Source organism: Diceros bicornis, chromosome 14, assembly GCF_020826845.1.
Source record: "Diceros bicornis minor isolate mBicDic1 chromosome 14, mDicBic1.mat.cur, whole genome shotgun sequence".
In the NCBI taxonomy this organism is placed as follows: domain Eukaryota; kingdom Metazoa; phylum Chordata; class Mammalia; order Perissodactyla; family Rhinocerotidae; genus Diceros; species Diceros bicornis.
Window position 1 is genome coordinate 15,151,897 of NC_080753.1, and position 17,609 is coordinate 15,169,505.

At 38.9% G+C, this 17,609-nt stretch overlaps 1 protein-coding gene across 1 annotated transcript in view; it reads left to right on the forward strand.

The window, feature by feature from the left end:
- PKHD1 (PKHD1 ciliary IPT domain containing fibrocystin/polyductin) overlaps positions 1-17,609 on the forward strand; it is a 415,790-nt gene that overhangs the window by 368,326 nt on the left and 29,855 nt on the right. The window contains exons 59-61 of the mRNA XM_058554174.1: positions 711-1,725; positions 12,266-12,401; positions 13,394-13,481. Of these exons, the coding sequence (XP_058410157.1) occupies positions 711-1,725; positions 12,266-12,401; positions 13,394-13,481 (1,239 nt within the window). The remainder of the gene's footprint in view (positions 1-710; positions 1,726-12,265; positions 12,402-13,393; positions 13,482-17,609) is intronic.

The window sequence follows — 17,609 nt, forward strand, 5'->3', positions numbered from 1 at the left end:
GGAGATAAACTATACCTGTGGATTCAGAACAAGCGCTACTCTAGGTTCATAGAATGGAGGATTAGGAAAGGTGGAAATAATGGATAATGCTGTTTCTTTAAGTGTTTTTGTCAGCTCCAATCATCCTCAGCTTGGGCTCTATTTAAAGTCAACACTCCTCAAGTTGTTACTTTCTTATTTTCCTCTTCTTGTAGTTCTTTCCTCTTCGTGTTTAGAGAAAAGGAAAGTGTGAGAAAATTATATAGTCTGACATTTCTTTCATAATCTAGTCACAATATACCTCTTCAATTTTAATATACCTCCATAAATTCTCTGTTCCAGCCTCTCAATATACCTCCCTTCCCATTAACTCAAATATTATTACTGCCTTCTCTCCTATCCTTTTTCCATTATGGAGGCCTTAGTGATTATTCTTTTTTCCTAATTATTTTACTCATTCAATACTTTTTACACTTAGCTATTACATCCGTTATTAACTTTAAATAGCATATATCATGTAACATATACATTTAAATTATATTAAATGGCTATTATTTAATGTATCTTTCCATATTTTGCCCAAGACTTCTTGCATTCTCAGTGTCTAGCACACTTAAATGTTAAATAAATGTTTCAGGAAGTTATAAATGATGATGAGAGCGATGGGTTGCAAATCATCTTTGAAAAATTGTGGTTCATATGTCACTTGTTTATTTTCCTTTATTTTGTAGGCACATTTAGAGAAGAACAGAAATGCAAGTACCGATCCCTGATACAAGGCTACATCTGCAAACAGACTGACCAAGTGATCTTAATTCTTGACACCGTTGATGCCACTTGGGCAATGAGGAAGTTATATCCAGTTATATCTGTGACTAGTGGTTTTGTTGACACCTTTAGCAGTATAAATGCCAACACTGCTTGCTCTACTTCCGGGGCTGTATCTACTTTCTATTCCATTGTACCCACCAGGGAAATCACCAAGGTCTGCTTTGTGGATCAGACTCCTCAAGTTTTGCGTTTTTTTCTATTGGGAAACAAAAGTACCTCCAAGCTTCTCTTAGGTGTATTCTACCATGAACTCCAGAGCCCCCATGTTTTCGTAGGAGAAAGTTTCATTCCTCCCACTCTGGTTCAATCAACTTCCTCATTGCTGGATGAGCCTATTGGTTCCAACTATTTCAGCATCATGGATAACCTCTTGTATGTTGTCCTCCAAGGGCAGGAGCCCATTGAAATACGCTCAGGTGTTTCCATTCATTTGGCCCTCACTGTGATGTTTTCAATCCTAGAAGAAGGCTGGGAAATCATGATCCTTGAAAAACTAATTGACTTCTTGCAGGTTGACCAAGACCACATCAGACTTATTCATGAGATGCCTGGCAATGAAGCAACCTTAAAGGCCATTGCTGACAGTAGAGCAAAGAGAAAGCGCAATTGCCCAATGGTGACTTGTGCCAGTCAGTATAGAGTTGGTCAACGTAGACCTCTCATGATGGAAACAAGCTCTTATAGGGTCCCACCGCCAACCACTATGGAACCTATCTCAAAAGTGATGGTCATTGAAATTGGGGATCTGCCATCAGTAAGGAGCACTGGACTGATTCCATCCTTATCAAGTAACAAATTACAGAGTTTGGCTCACCAGGTTATCATTGCTCAACAGACTGGAGTACTAGAGAATGTTCTGAATATAACTATTGGGGGGTTGTTGGTGACTCAATTAAAGGGACTCGTTGGCTATGGGTAAGTACTAATTATAATAATATCCAAATGAAGGCTGATTTCTTGGGTGCATATTGCAAATGTCAATCCACTTACACTGAATCACATGACCTGTCTGCTTCTTAAGATAAGAAAAAACTTAAAAAGCCATTTATAGACAAATTCTCAATTTTAAAATTCTTTATTAAATCTATATTCTTCATAATTATTCTATTTCCTGGGTGGTTAAGGACGTTATATTTTGGTACCTTAAGGTGAAAAGCAGGTAGGAAGAGATTTTTCTAAAGCAGCTTGTTTTCAATTCATTTGTTCATTCATTTCTTTAAGAAATGAATTTAAGCAGTGGGCTAAATTCTGGGTTTGTAAGGTGAAAGAGATATGATCTTTGCCTTGAGGGACAAAAACACTACCTATCACAATTACATAGAGCTATGAGCTAAAAGTTGAGTACTGAGGGGGATGATAATAATCCTGCCTGTAGGGAGTGGGGAAGGGACTTACATTTACGAAAATTTTGGAAGGATGACCAAGAGTTTACTAGGCTAAAGCAGTGACCCTGATTGGGTTTTATTTAACCTAGGATTATAAAACCCTGAAAGGATACCTTTGTCAAATTGTGTGAGGCAGGAGCATCACTGCTGCCAGCTCTGTTTATGGCACAGACCTGTGTGTGATTTGTGATATCCTTTGGGCTATGTTATTCTGACTCTACAAGCTGGCATTTTGAAGTCCTCCACCAGGTTTCTATTCAATACACAATTCAGAGGTAAATTTACCTGAATATTTCCCTGTGCTGAGTAAATGAAGAAGTATGTGAAGTACACAAGAAGGAAAGACAAGTTTAAATTACTCTCAATTTTATAGATTGTGTTAGCCAAGATATGAGTTGACCAGCCCAAGTTCATCTAAGACATCTGTCACGAGGTCAAGACTGCTCGAGTCCCAGGCTCCACTTTTTAACAGATGCAAAGGAATCAAAAAACCCAAATACCCCAGACTGAGAGACAATTTGATCTTGTCATAATGCTTAGCAAACATATATAAAACTAATCATGTCACAAATGCATGCTGTTTGGTTATAGAGGGCTCAAGATGTGCAAACACGGATATTACCTATAAATTTGTCACCACCACTGGAAAAATAAGCTCAAATCCATGCACATTTGGAGTTGATATTGGGTCTCTGGAATTGGCAAAATTATTTAAATGCTGAGCTATATCGCCAGCTAAAATTTTAAAACATTGATATTCCTTTAGATTATTCTATTACTGCTTTTCCTTCTTATTTATGGTAGTGCTAATGAATAAGCAAATTAATATTTAATGAGTATTAGTTACTTGTGTACAACCATATCCAATTGATGTGGGATTCACTATAAAATGAAAAACAAAACCAAAGAGAGATACATTTACATCTTGAGGCATATATTCAACTAATACATTGATTGCCTTTTTATACATAGAGAAATGTATCCAAATGAAAACTTAGCTACTGGTTTTGTATCATGTTTTACCTGTCTTTATGATGAAGATAGGTGTTCCTCTTCCCTACAGTACATTAATACTTATGGAGGATATAAAAAGAAAGCTTAAGAAGTTTTTTTGGGGGGGTTTCTGGTTGATTTGAAGGGCTTTGGGAATTGTTTGCTTAGAATTAACAAGTACCCTTAGTTGCATGATTTCTCCCAATCTATTAAATCTTGAATATTTTTACCAACCACCAAAAGTTCACCATGTTATTGATGTTATTTTTTTTTTCATTTTTTGGAGAGGAAGATCAGCCCTGAGCTAACATCTATTGCCAATCCTCCTCCTTTTTTTTCCTCAAAGCCCCATTAGATAGTTGTACATCATAGTTGCACATCCTTCTAGTTGCTGTATGTGGGACGCGGCCTCGACATGGCCGGAGAAGTGGTGCGTCAGTGCGCGCCCGGGATCCGAACCCAGGCTGCCAGTAGCAGAGCGTGCGCACTTAATCACTAAGCCAGGGGGCTGGCCCTCTTATTGACGTTATTGTTGTTACCACACAAAGGGCACGATCTGCTCGCCATGAGACAAAAGCCAATCCTCAAGAGGCAAGATAGTAGCAGAGAAAGGGCATTTTACTACAGCTTGCTAGCAAGAGAGAGGATGGCCGACTAATGTCCAAAAGAACCATCTTAAGGGGGCACAAAATCTTACAGCAGTTATATAGGCTGGTGGGTTACAGGGGAGGGGTTAGGAATGTTGACCCTCTGGTGTTACAGACTGGGAGTGCCACACTAGCTCTTTTGGTTTGCATTGATGATGGCTATCAGCATAGACTCTCTGTTTGGGGGTCATCACATTCCTCAAAAGAACAAAGTTATCATCTTATCGCTGCTGGGAGGTACACGCAAAAGCAGGGGTTGTAAAATCTACAGAGCAGTTAGACCTCCTGGAGGATGCAGATCCGGCTGGGCTAGTTAGTCAGAGGTCATTCAAGGTTACAACAGGGTTTCTTTTCTACAATATGGCTTCCCGTATGTCAACTTTGTCTTGAGCCGGTATCATTATGATATTATGCATGAGAATACAAGAATCAGAAATCTGAAAAACATTATACTAATGTATCTTAGCTTATGTGTAGGTGTATTTTCTTTCCTTCATTCCAATTTTATTTAGATCCCATTGGGTTCTTATAAGTATATTCTATGTCCTGGTGACTAGGGAGAAAAAAGGCCAGTCCATTGATAAATTTCATTTAGGTTTTAAAGTACTGAGCTTTCCTAGTAGGTCATCATTCCAAAATGACTGATTTTGATATTATATATAAAAAAGACTCAGTGAATATTTAGCCTTTAACTAGAAGGAGAGAAAGGTCAAAGAGTAGAAGCAGTGGAGGTGCAGCAGAGGAAATCCAGCAAAGAGAGTGGACCCAGCACAACTTGATGTACACAGACATATGTGTGAGATGTCATTCTATCGTGAGGAAGTGAGACAGCTTCAGAGAAAAGATCACCTTTATTGTCCACCATCCATTATAGCCATCACATTTTCACTTTTGACTCAGATATTTCTGATTTAATGAGAAGCTGCTGAGCATGTATATTATACCGTCAATTTTCTGTTGGGGTGTGTTATAGTCCCCCATCTCTCTCTGTTTCTCTAATATTTTAAGAGAGATTTTTCTAGACAAAAGGCAAAAAGCAAATCTTCTGAAGATAAGGAAAGGCTGATTGTTAAATATATCTGAATAAATCTCTGCAGAAGGAGAAATGCCACGTCCTAAGGGATTGAACGAGAGTTAGCAATGTTTCCCATGGTCCTGAGAATTACTCAGTAGGGTAAACAACCCTGAAGCCCTGCGCAGGCCCCAAGGCCAGCCTTGTTTCCTTCAGCTTTGATCAGTGTCAGTTGGGACTTCCATTGAACTCACTGGAGAGCCATTGACAAGCTAATGCATTGACCTTGCGAAAGCAGAAATTAGTCTAGAGACGCAGGCCTTTCCATGAAAAGTATCAAGGATGTTCCTGAGAAGTTCACCCTTGTGAATTTAATGGGATTGCGTGCATTTCAATAAATTGAGGCCATATTGGACAATTTATTTTTCACCTGCTTTCAAAAAGCTACCAAATTCTGCTTTGAAATGGAGTGCTGTCTAATTTTTAATTAAATAATGCACAGTCAATTGGCCTCACCCGAGTCTTTATCCTCCTCTAGAGGCCTCTGGATTTAAGGTTCCTCTGCTTGGCTAAGTCAGTTCTATGAACCTGTTTTCCATCTTCCAAAGCTTCATTGAGCTCTGGTATCAGTTGTCCTCTCCTCTCCTGCCTTCTTTATCCTTGTCGATTGACACCATTTTTATTCTTTTAAGTAATTTCAGTGGAGTAGAGGGAACAGAGATATACATTTGTTCAATTTGCCCTTTTTAAACTGGGGGTTTCCCACGGGGGTCTTATTTCTGTATTCTATCTTTTATCTGGAATCCTAGCAGGACACATTTTATGTTACTTCCCTTCCTTTCAGTACACACTTAATTTTTGCTCTCTTGAATTTCTTTCCCTCCTTTCTCTTCTTCCTCCTCCCTTTCTCCTGCTTCATTAAAACAAAACAAAACGAAACAAAAAAAACCCCTAACTCCAAACAATATTTTTTGTCATATTGTAAAATTAAATATATCTGTATCTTTTATGGAAGTTTAGCTATTGAAATGCCAAAGTTATTTGTGGTTGGCAGAATTTCTAAAATGGCCTCCCAAAGATGTGCTACCCTAATCCTGGGAACCTATGAATATGATCATATAGCACTTCATGAATATACTATGTTAATATGGCATAGTTGACCTTAAGATAGAGGAAATATCCAGGATTATCTAGATGGGCCCCATCAAACATATGAGCCCTTAAAAGAGGAGAGCTTTCTCCTGCTGTGGCAAAAGAAGAAGGCAGAAGAGGAAGGCAGAGAGATTCAAAGTGTGAGAAGGACTTGAAGTGTCACTGCTTTTAAGACAGAAGGGGCTGCATGAGAAAAAAAATGGGTTGACTCTGAGTAAAGAGTGGACCTTGGCTGGCAGCCAGCAAGGAAACAGGGACCTCAATTCTACAGCCACAAGGACGTGAATTCTACAACAATCGGAATGAGTTTGGAAGTGGATTCCTCCTGAGAGCCTTCATATAAGCAGTGAACCCAGCCCAGCCTCTCTGGAGTTTTCATCTACAACCTAGAGATAATAAATTTGCATTATTTTAAGCCACTAAGTGTGTGGTAATTTGTTATGCAGCAACAGAAAACTAATATGCTCTCTCACAGAAAGGTCTTTGTTTTTGACATTGCCATGGACCTTGGGCCTTGAAAACGGTTATAGTGAGAGTGAGCATGACGCCGTGGAGGTGCATACCTGTGTGTGCGTATCCATTACATTAGTAGCTTTTTAAGTTCCCTTGCTCTGTGTAAGGAGCACCCTAACTTGGAATAGAGAAGAAAACTCGGAAAGACAATTGGTGAGACAAGTCTATTGGCACTCAGTCTCATTTAGAATCTTCTTTTGTGCAGCCTCTCCATGCCCCCTGGGCAGCTGCTTTCTAGGAAACGGCTGTTTGGAGTATCGAGGACAGAATCTTTCTGTCAACATGGGAGGATGGTCTTCCCAAGACTGGCAGGATGTTCATCCTGAAAGAGATTCCTATACTGCCCGCTTGTCTCTTTCCTCCTCCTGGCAAAACCATAGCTTTGCCGTTAAAGAATGTTTCTGCACCATTTCTTCTTTTCGCTGTAAGACAAATTCATTATTTTGTTGAGTTAGGTGGATGGCAAAATTGTCATAATGGTATCTCATATTTGTGGGAAAATGAGATGCTCTGCATAAGCAAACTTTCCATTTAATTAAAAATTATTCCTTTTATCACTACAGTTTTTAAAAGCCTCTTAAACTTAAAAAAAAGAAAAACCATTATCCAGCCTTATTAAATGGGGAATAACATAGACCATTCACATTTTTATTGATGATTCACGGTCATCATTAAAACTATCATTTATTTCATAGCACTGTTTCTGCAGTGATGCCCTTAGGGACCATTGTTCTCATACTAAATGGCCCCAGACCACTAAATCTTGGATTCTACTTCTGCAGTTTATATTTTTTCTGCTATTCCTTATAAACAGGATGTTAATTGTAATCCATTGCGGCTGCTGATATATCTGCATCCAACAGTTCCCCACCCACATGCGCATGTAGTTCTAATTCCAAAATTGAACCACACCACCTTAAAATCAAGTAATTTGAGATTTATGTGTGCAGATGGCGAAGTTGTAGGTGAATATAATACAGACTCATGAAAGCTTACATTTCAATGTTTTTGATTTCCCAAACATTAATTGAATAGTTACGATGTCCAAAAACTTGTATGGCTCATATGAAAATCTACAGGTTTTAAAATTAATAGATAGGCAAAACAAATATTTATGCAACTATTTAATAGGAATATGTTATATTAAATATGATTATTCTATGTCTATTACAAAGAAATCATTAATTCAGTAGGAACCTGCTTAACCATTAATCTAGTTTTTCATAAAATTAACTTAAGTATATTTTTATCTTTATAACATTTATTAGGTGGTCAAGGCTTCAACTTACTATTATATTCCCAAGAGTACCTTAGCACAGTGTCATGCATAATAAATGATAATTACATATTTGTTGCAAATAGTGAAATGTAACCTGTTTGGCTTCTCTGCTATTCAGATACACCTGTGCAACCAATATCGTGTATTGAATCCCTTCCGTCAGAAAGATCTTGAGTGATTCCTGTTTTCCTGGTCAGACTATGACTACTATAGCACCCCAATACAAACAGGAAATTTTGAATATTTTGTATATGATCTTCAAAAATGTATTCAGAGTTTCCATTATCCCAGATAAGATATTCACGCTAGATTTATAACATATTATTTTAAGTGATTTACCAACTACAGTACTTAGGTTTTGACCCTGAATTGACCTTGTTGGAAGACGTGCCATGTTTATTCCATGTCTTTATATACTCCTGGCACACTGCAACCTACACCTAGGGTTACTCAAATCTCACTTTGAAATGAATAATTCTATAGAATCACAGGAGTTTAATGATAAGTATTAGAGCACGGCAGTCAGCACACCAATTGAGAAGTGTACCAGAACTTGATGTTGGCCAGGCCAAGATAGGTGGTGGCTTTCCAGAGGCATTTAGTGACCTAAGAACAGAGGAAGAGCATGGTGGGTACTAATTTTTCATAGTGTTACAATAGTAACATGTATCAGGTGCTTACTATGTGCCAGGATTGGAATCACTATGCTATTGTACCAGAAGGAAACCACCAGGTCATAAGACATTTCTTCCCTCTTAGAAGTTGACAACCACTAAGGACATCTGGCTAGGTTTAATAGGGAGCATAAGAACTATGAAATATAAGTAAAATGGTGTTTGTCAACTAAGAGATAGCCAGGAAAGTCATTCTTGTCTTACAAACTATATGGAAGAATGTTCCTGAAGGACAGAGGTCGTGGTGTTCTATTTATCTTTGTGTACCTGACAGTGCCTTGAACAACGTTTGTATATGATAGGAGGGTTAACATATGTGAAACTGAATTGACTAGAGAACTACTTTCTTCTTCTAGGGTATAGAATCTGGCAAACTCCCTTGGAATTCAAGTCCTCTAATGGCACCCGTAGATTCTCCCCTATCTAGCCTATTTAAAGCAAGCATGATTGAAAATGCGCAGGACACCCTGAAACATTTAATCAAAACATGGGGCTCTTTTACAGGAACCTGACTCAGTAGGTTTCAGGAAATGAATGTTAAAGGGGAAGTGAGGAAGTATGTCTAACCCACACCCTCACCCCACCAGAGGTCTTGCCCACAGCCAGCTTTCACCAATAGGATTTATTTGTTTATTTGTTTGCTGGGTTTGCCATGCAAATGGAAATAATCCCCACCTCCACAGAGTAAGCATTTCGGCTCTGGCAGATTGACAAGCAAGACTTGAAATGAATAGTGGTGATTTCTAAACTGGGATATTTCTGTATGCCCTTCATCTTTCTCTTTTAGCCTGCACTTAAGCATTGAAGGAAAAAAAAAATTCTTTCACATACCTGACTGGGTATTGGAAGCTGTTAAATAGTGGTGAAAACTGGGAGGATTGGAGGGAACTTTTCTCCCCCATTTTTTAAAGTTTGGCTGTAGGTCCTTCTGCCTGCAGGCTACAGTCACATTAGCGCTTGGAAATTGGATAACGACAGCACAATGACAAATCCAGGTTGCTTGCAATAAGTTGCTAATCCCTTTGCTTTAATATCGGAGCAGCATATAATGATGTTTGGACATCTCTCTAGTTTACTGACGACCCCACTGGGGCCAGCAATAGAACCTTACAACTGTCTAACAAGGCGTCAGGTGACTCCCGTCGTCACAGCAACGGACACTGGAATCTAATCTTCCCTCCATCCCTTCTAGCACCCAATAACGCCTAGATTATATAAGTGGCCCATCATTGCTTGGTAACTTGAATCAATTAACGTTAATTCGCACAATGCTATGATGTATTGTGATCACTTTCATTTCAGGGAAGGGGGAGAAATTGCTATAAGTCACCTAAAATGAGGTTGTCTGTGGTGCTGAGGTATTAATTGGGTGTCCATATTAAATGCAAAAGGAGCCCCATCGTGAAAGGAAAGTGGATGAGTGACTCTCTTGGCTGCTATTGACCTATCAGAAGAAGACAGTGCCCTTTTCCTTTGCCTTTATCTATTACAGTTTTCCCTATTGCGTGTCAAGTTGATGTATTATAAAAAATTCATTTGGTGACCTTTCACCCCCTTAGCAGATTAAACAATTTCACTTCGATGGCATCATTAACAGGACCCTGCATTTAATGATGATTTCTCTAAAAGGCCACGGAGATTCGATTTTAAGCTAACAGATTTATTGCACTATTATAACATATCGTAAAAAACTGTACCACCTACGGTCAGGTTTTAGGATAGAAACTGCTTAAGAGTTTATGTGGAGCTTAAAGTGGTATTACCTTGGGATACGCTCTAGCAGCAAGTCTCTGACCTCCAGTGCCATGCTGTTTACATTTAATAAGAGATGTTTGCTCACAATAAACTTTAAAGTGTGTCAGGGACGGGCCTTTCAGCGGGAGTTCAGGCAGTCGGTTCCCATCCCTTCGTCTCTAGACATCAATGTACTTATGTCAGGATCTTTGATGGAGTCTTTCGGTTCCTTTAACCCACACTGCTAGCCTGCATGCTGTCCTGTATCAGAAAGCACTTCAGAAAGAGGTTAGGGGAGAAATAGGATCTGGTAACAATGTTAGAATTTTCCAGTAACCTAGGACCCATAGAAGGATAGAATTAATAGCATGGATTTTAAAAATCTGATTTAAATTGTTCCATTTAAAAAAAAAAAGTCAGGCTAAGGAAACTAATAAATGATGATTAGGCTAGTGTATGTTGAATTCCCAGTAAGTGATTCTAGCAGAGAGGTCAGGGCCTTAGCTGGTAGATGACCAAAGGGGGTTGTTAGGACCACATGTTCCCACTCTGTCCCCATTTCCCAGGATTCTCAGGGGAGAGGGAAATTGCTTCCTAGAGAAACTTCATAGTTGGTTATCTAGTGTATTTGCTCTTCCGCTATTGCCTCATTTTAGGACTAATTGTCACCATTACCTGACATTCACTCTCCACTTTAGATAAATATTTTATCCTTTTCTCCTCACAGAAAAAAAAATAAAATAAAAGGTGGGGGAATAAAATAGTTGACTCACAGGCATTTAATTGAGGGCAGGATAAGATACTTTTTTTAAAAAATAAAAGCCTTGTTAGACCCGACCTAGGCTGTTTTGAGTATAAATCACCAAGGGATGCTCTATATTAGGGTGATATATGTGATAAATGATGTCTATATATCTCTATTTAATTGCTAAAAATCAATTGCATGTTATGGTGTGTAATACACAATAGGCTTAATGGGACAATAGATATAAAATCTATAATGTTCTTTTAATGAAGGTATCTTTGGTTATCAAAAATACCAAAGCTATGGGAAAAAGACCTTTTGAGGTATTGTGAATTATATAACCATTTTATTATTATTTTTTATTTATTGCATTTTACTGCTAAGTCACATCAGCAATCAATGTGCTCGAAAGAGGTGAAAAACAATATAGCCCATTGGTTAACTGCTGGAGACCCTGGCCGTACACTTACTATGTGTAAGACCTTTGGCAAGTTACTTCAGCCTTTTTGGACCTCAGTTTCTTCATGTGTAAATAAGAGTACCTACATCATAGTGTCATTTTAAAGATACAATGGGTTTATATGTGGGAAGCTTAGAATAGTACCTGGTACACAGTAAGAGCTCAGCATATATTTATAAGTATTATTCTCCCTATGGGCTTCATTCAATTAAAATAAATTAATCAATTAATCCCACGGTTATTGAACCTAGTTAGTGCAAGCACACTGTGGAGAATATAACTATGAAAGAGTTGTTGTGAGGTTTCCATGAGCTATTCCATATAAAACAGTGGTGTGCAGGAGCTGGCCCTCTGGCATGTCTTCCCAATTCTTTTCAGTGATGTCATCTCGGTACCACTGAATCAGCCATAGTGAGAGTATGTATACTCCGGAAACTGGAAAAAGCTACAAATCAGGGCCTTTTGGGGGAGAGCTGATTTACGAGCATACTACTGAACATATCCCACCTTCTAAGTATTTCAGTCTGCTAAGTTCCCTCTCTGAAGCTTTGGGGCTGATGTTAATAAACTGTGATAAAAACCTAGATTCATAATTTGTGCTTCTCCCCGCCCGCCCCCCCCCCCACACACATGCGCATACACCCAGTCTATCCTTTACTTTGGCTAAGCAAACATATAAAATAAACATATAATTATGCTTTGGTTATAAGTTCATGTTTGCCGTACAGTATATTACTAAGTTTCTAGAAACAAAGGCAAATGTGAATATTTTCACTGGTAATAATGTATTATGGAAAATAGCTACTGCAGTGATATTTGTAATCTCATGGATGTATTCTATTTTTTTTTAACATGTGCCAGAAATACAAGCAGCTTTAAAACTGGGAACTTGATATATACTCGGCCCTATGCTCTTGCAGTCCTAGTTGAGCCTTCAGATGGAGAAGTGGGAAAAGAACTTGTAGTACAACCACAACTGGTTTTTCTAGATAAGCAGGTAACTTGTTCACAGGTAATAATCTTTCTTTAGAGCCAGGTAGCATTTTGTATTCAGCATGTTTTCCATTTCATCATCATGATACATATTTACAGAGTGCCCACTGTGTGACATTTGCTGCGCTTAGAACTTGTAACTACTCTCTTCATTTTCCTTCACAGCCTGCTTTCCTTTCACTTGCTATGAAAGTCCAGAATTTGATTAAGGGTAAAAATATAATTCTGATACCTTTCCTCCCCAAGCGAATTCTTCAAGTAGGTCTCTCATATCTTCTCGGAAATCTAGCCTTCTCAAAGAAATATATCTATATCTGAAGGAGTAATTTCATATGCTAATGAAGGCATTTATGCCATCACATCTGCATTATAGTCTTATGTTATTTTAAATGATTTCTCTTATATGTGGTTAAGTAAATCATCAACAAGAGGCTTCAGTACTTATTTCTAATTTCAGTGTCCACGTCCTCCACTTCTATTTTATGTTTTCTGTATTTACTAAAGTCATGAGAAAAAAAAAAAAAGTGCAATATGATAGTTAAATCAACTTTCCACTCTTTATTTTTAAAATGCATCCCCTGACATGTTTGCAGAGGGCAGAAGGCCGTGGGACTGAGGTCCACACTAGGAAACCTGTCACTTTCGATCTAGTCTGGCACTCCTTGACTCTCCCCTGCTTTCTTCTCCCGACCTTTCGTTCCTTATTAACCTTCAGCACATAATGCCACTCTCCTCTTCTATAACTCAGCTTTCCTTTCTCCTCTTCACTGCCCTGCCCTAAATTTTCTTGCAATAATCTCTCTTCTCTTCTCTCATTAAGCTAATTTTGATTATTCTTAACAAGAGAAAAAATATTTATTTATCATTTTCCTTCCTTTGCTTATTATTTCTACCTAATATGTGCTTTATAAAAGATTTTGTCTGAATTCTTTTTTAGATAACTTCACAAAATTCTCTTCTGAATCCATCTTTTTCTTTATTTTTTCCTATCTCCAGAATCAGAGAGTGGAGTCCTTGGGCGCCCCCTCAGAGCCTTGGGCCATTTCTGTTTCCCTGGAAGGGACATCAGACTCAGTGCTAAAAGGTAGGTATCTGTGACATTCAGAGACCTGTTAGCACTGCATCTGCACAGAAGATGTTTGCAACCATTAGGAATTCACAGCAAGGTTGGTAACACTCAATATCTTCAGTAATTTGAAAGAAATCTCCTTCATCCCAGTCTACAATGCCAGTCTCTGCGAAAAGGAAGATTGGGCTGGCAGTAAATACCTAAGGAACCACCTCCTCCTCTCCCTTCCCTTGCATGATGAAGGAACATTTTCGTCATCCCCGTATCCTCAATATGGTGTAAGGAAAAGGGCATGGAATCTTCAGCTGGGTCTCAAATCCCAGCTTTGCTATGGACTACTCAGGCCCCCTAAGACAACAGGTTCTCTGGTACAGCGTCATGGACTGGCCCAGGGAGCAATTCACAGGTAGAATGTGGCTTCTGTAGGGAAGCAGAAACACTCATTCTTAATGTTATAAAGAATAAATGCAATGGCAAATGTGAAGCACCTAGCCCAGAGCAGGCCCTCAGAGTTCATTGTCCCCTCTCCATCTTTCTTTGCCCTCTCTTACCTTCCTGCTCAATGCCAGTACCACTGCTAGCTTCATTTAATTTCCCTGGAGGCTGTGTATATGGAAATCTAAATGGGTATTATTTAAAGTGCAGATTCTTAGCCTTGGCTGAAGAAAGTTTGATTACATATTCTTCAGAGAGGCCCAGAATGTGCATTTGGGGGCCTGGCCTAGAAAGAAACAAACAGATATGCATGGTTTTTATAGGAAAAATGGTTCCTGAGTTCTAAGTTCTGACAAAAAACAAAACTCTTGGAATACAACCTACTCAAAGACATGAGAAGGTCCCCTAGTGGGCTGTCACAGGTTAGGAACTCAGAATCCCCAAGGGTCAGTCCTGCCACTGCCACTGGTCTGTCTTGTCTTTGTTTTAGAGCTTAAAAAGTGCAGGTTATTTTCTTATGAATTGGTTCAATCATTATGTTGTTATGTTTTAAAACAGTACACAATGTGATCCACAGAAAATATTTTAAGGAGAATGTGTTTGAGAAGCAGAAAGAAGGCAAAGGAGTCTAGCGACTGAGGGAGTTAAAGGGAGGAGGTGAAGTCAGAGAGGTGGGCTGGAGTCAGACAACAGAGGGAGTTTGGACTCGGCGCTCACGACAGGCGAAGCCATTGGAGGGTTGCAAGCAGGCCGTGAGGAGGTCTGACTTACGTGTTTAGAAGACTCCCCTGTTCCGTGGAGGGTGGATTAGAGAACGGCAAGAGTAAATCTAGGAAGCCAGTTGGGAAGTGATCGCAGAAGGCCAGGCAAGAGACTATGGTGGAGACCAAAGTATGTGGGTCCAGAGTCTCTTTTAGAAGTAATATCAACAGGATCTGCTGGGAGTAAAGGAAACAGGACTTAAGGATGACTTTTAGGTTTTGACCTCGATGTACTGGGTGGATATTGGTGTTATTTACTGAAAGGGGGAAGACTGGAGAAAGAGCGAAAGGCAAGAGTTTTGATGAGGAGAAACGGGAAAAGGTAAGGAAGCACTGGCTGCTGGGGCCAAGTTAAGGCAGAGGTCTTTCCGTACGTGTGATGAAAGTTTGGAGACAACAGGAATGATCGGTTTCTGGTTTATGACCGTTACAATTTGTGTTTCAGAGAGTCAAAAGGACTTTCTGTTCTCTTATCTGCTCCCCTCTAGCCCACCCCACAAATTATTAATCATTGTTCCTTCTAGGGGCCTCCTCTATGTGTGCAGCCCAGGGGGGCATCTCTCAACATGCAGATCTTGCCTGAGATCCTCAATGCTCAATGCACAGGGCTGTCCTCTCAGAACAAGCAGCCTCATAGTCATCAAAGCACCCAGAGATTCTCCCTCTAGTTATGGATGGGATTGTGTACTTCCCCCTCATTTGAGGGAGTCCCAATCATGCACAATCACGTTCAACTCTGGGGTTTACTCTGAAGTGAAGAGAAATTTCTTTTGTATCAACCTGATATAATCCAGAACAGGATGGTCCACTGGGGCATTCTGAAATCATCTCCTCTATTCCAGTAGCAGGCCAAAGATTATAACGTCTGAAAAAGTGGACCTGTTAAATCCCTTTAATCCCTCTAACTAGTTTTGATGGGAAAATTACTAAAGTGACCCAAGAATTCAAACTGATTAAAAATGATTTTTAAGGTAGGTCATGAAAAATATTCTCAGAAAGGAAAGCATCCACTTCCACTCCAAAACCTATAACCCAGACAGCCCTCCTCAAAAACCTGTACAGGACAATCTAGAAGAATCCAACCAATGGATTTACCTTGTCTGCACGAATTCAGAAGTTTCGAATAATTCTAACCAAGAGCTAGGATCAAAGTAAATCTCTGAACTAAACATTGTGTTGCTGTTTTAGATTAGAAAGATTTTCTAAATATTAGCTCAGTTGCAGTTTGAAAATAACAAATGTTTTCAAAATATGCATATTAAATACAGATTATAATGTATATTTTAGTATTGGTAAAAGAAGCAAAAAAAGAGGAATAACAGTTATGTCTTAGGTACAATCATCTATCATCACCAGGATTTTTGCATATCCTAATGGGGGAAGAAGCAAGGAATCTGGTTAACTTTTGCCAACTCCTCTTTCTAGAAATATGGTTATAAGTATTGGCTATTTATGCAGAGTTACTGCTGTCATGGTAATAAAGCACCCTTTGAGACTTGTTGGTGACATGTTGAAGGGCAGGTTCCTTACTAATGAATCATTGACACGTTTGATTTGGTATAATCTATTTTGTATGATCAGTTTTGTCACCATTGTCCTGCTTGGGAGATTCAGTAGGAAAGTATGAGGAATGGGCTGAGGTGGTCTCCTATGCACACATTTTTTTTTTTTATCCTAAAATAGGGGGAAGGGGGGGAGAGAGGAGGGTGAAAGGGATAATTCGGCACATGTGTGTGGTGATGGGTTCTAATTAGTATATGGGTGGTGAACATGATGTAATCTATGCAGAAATAGAAGTATAATGATGTACACCTGAAATTTATACAATGTTATAAGCCAATGTTACTACAATAAACAAAAAATTAAAAAAAATAAAAAATAAAATAGGGGGAAAATTTTGTATAGTTTTCTGTTTTGAGAATGTCCACATCACCAAAACACCCTATTTCATGAGATTGAAAGTGTGTCTTGAAACCAACATGAAGTACTTCTCCTTAACTTCAGAAAGAATGGAACCAAAACCATTTGGGATGAATTACCTAACTTATTCTAAGTATTTTCTGGAGAAAAAAATAGCTACAACAAAACCATATCTATATGTCTAGTGTAAATCATTCATTCTGCAATTTAACTTCATGTTCTTTTGTCTCAGTAGATCCTCCTCAGTAAAAAAGATGTTATAATCTATTAACAAAAAGTGGATTTATATACTCAAAGATTATTACTAAAGGGTCCTTCAGTTCCTTTGGTATTTAATTATAGATCCTAATTGTAGACAAAAATATGTTCTTAATATTTGAAAAAATAAAGTCTCAACATTAATGATCTAACAGTTTGCTAGTGTGTGGCTAGGGGTGAGAGGGATAGTTGTGGGGAGAATTTGGGCTGAAAAGGTATTTTAGAAGCCATACGCCCTGCAGAAACACATTCAGGTAGCAGTCCCTGGTAGTCATGTCATCAATTTCAATCTTGCTTCAAACCCAACACCCCAATCTCATCCCATTGTTTATTCCAGCTTGATCAGGGAGCCTGTCAATGGCATTTGTGTATTTTACACTTGCCATTCCAGGGATATGATGAACCCTGGAGTAATGTACTGTACTCGGCAGCAACCGCCTCAGCTTTGGGGCACATATGCTTCAAATCTGAGAATATCATAGATATATATGGGAATCTTTGTAGAGATCTCCGAGGCAAGCTGGTATTTAACACAAAAGCAAACTCATTTGGAGCTAAAGTACTTTCCATTAGGCAGTTTGGCGGCTGTTCTACGAGGCAGGCTCACTGTGCTCCACGGACACATTTCGATTAAATGCTGCTTTGTATTCCTCCAAAGATGAGAACAATAAGGACGTTTGTCAAAGGAAAACTGCAGCGAACGATTTCATGTTGAACATCTGTACTCTGCGGTTCATTGTTTGCAAGAGTTTATTGACCATAATTTTGA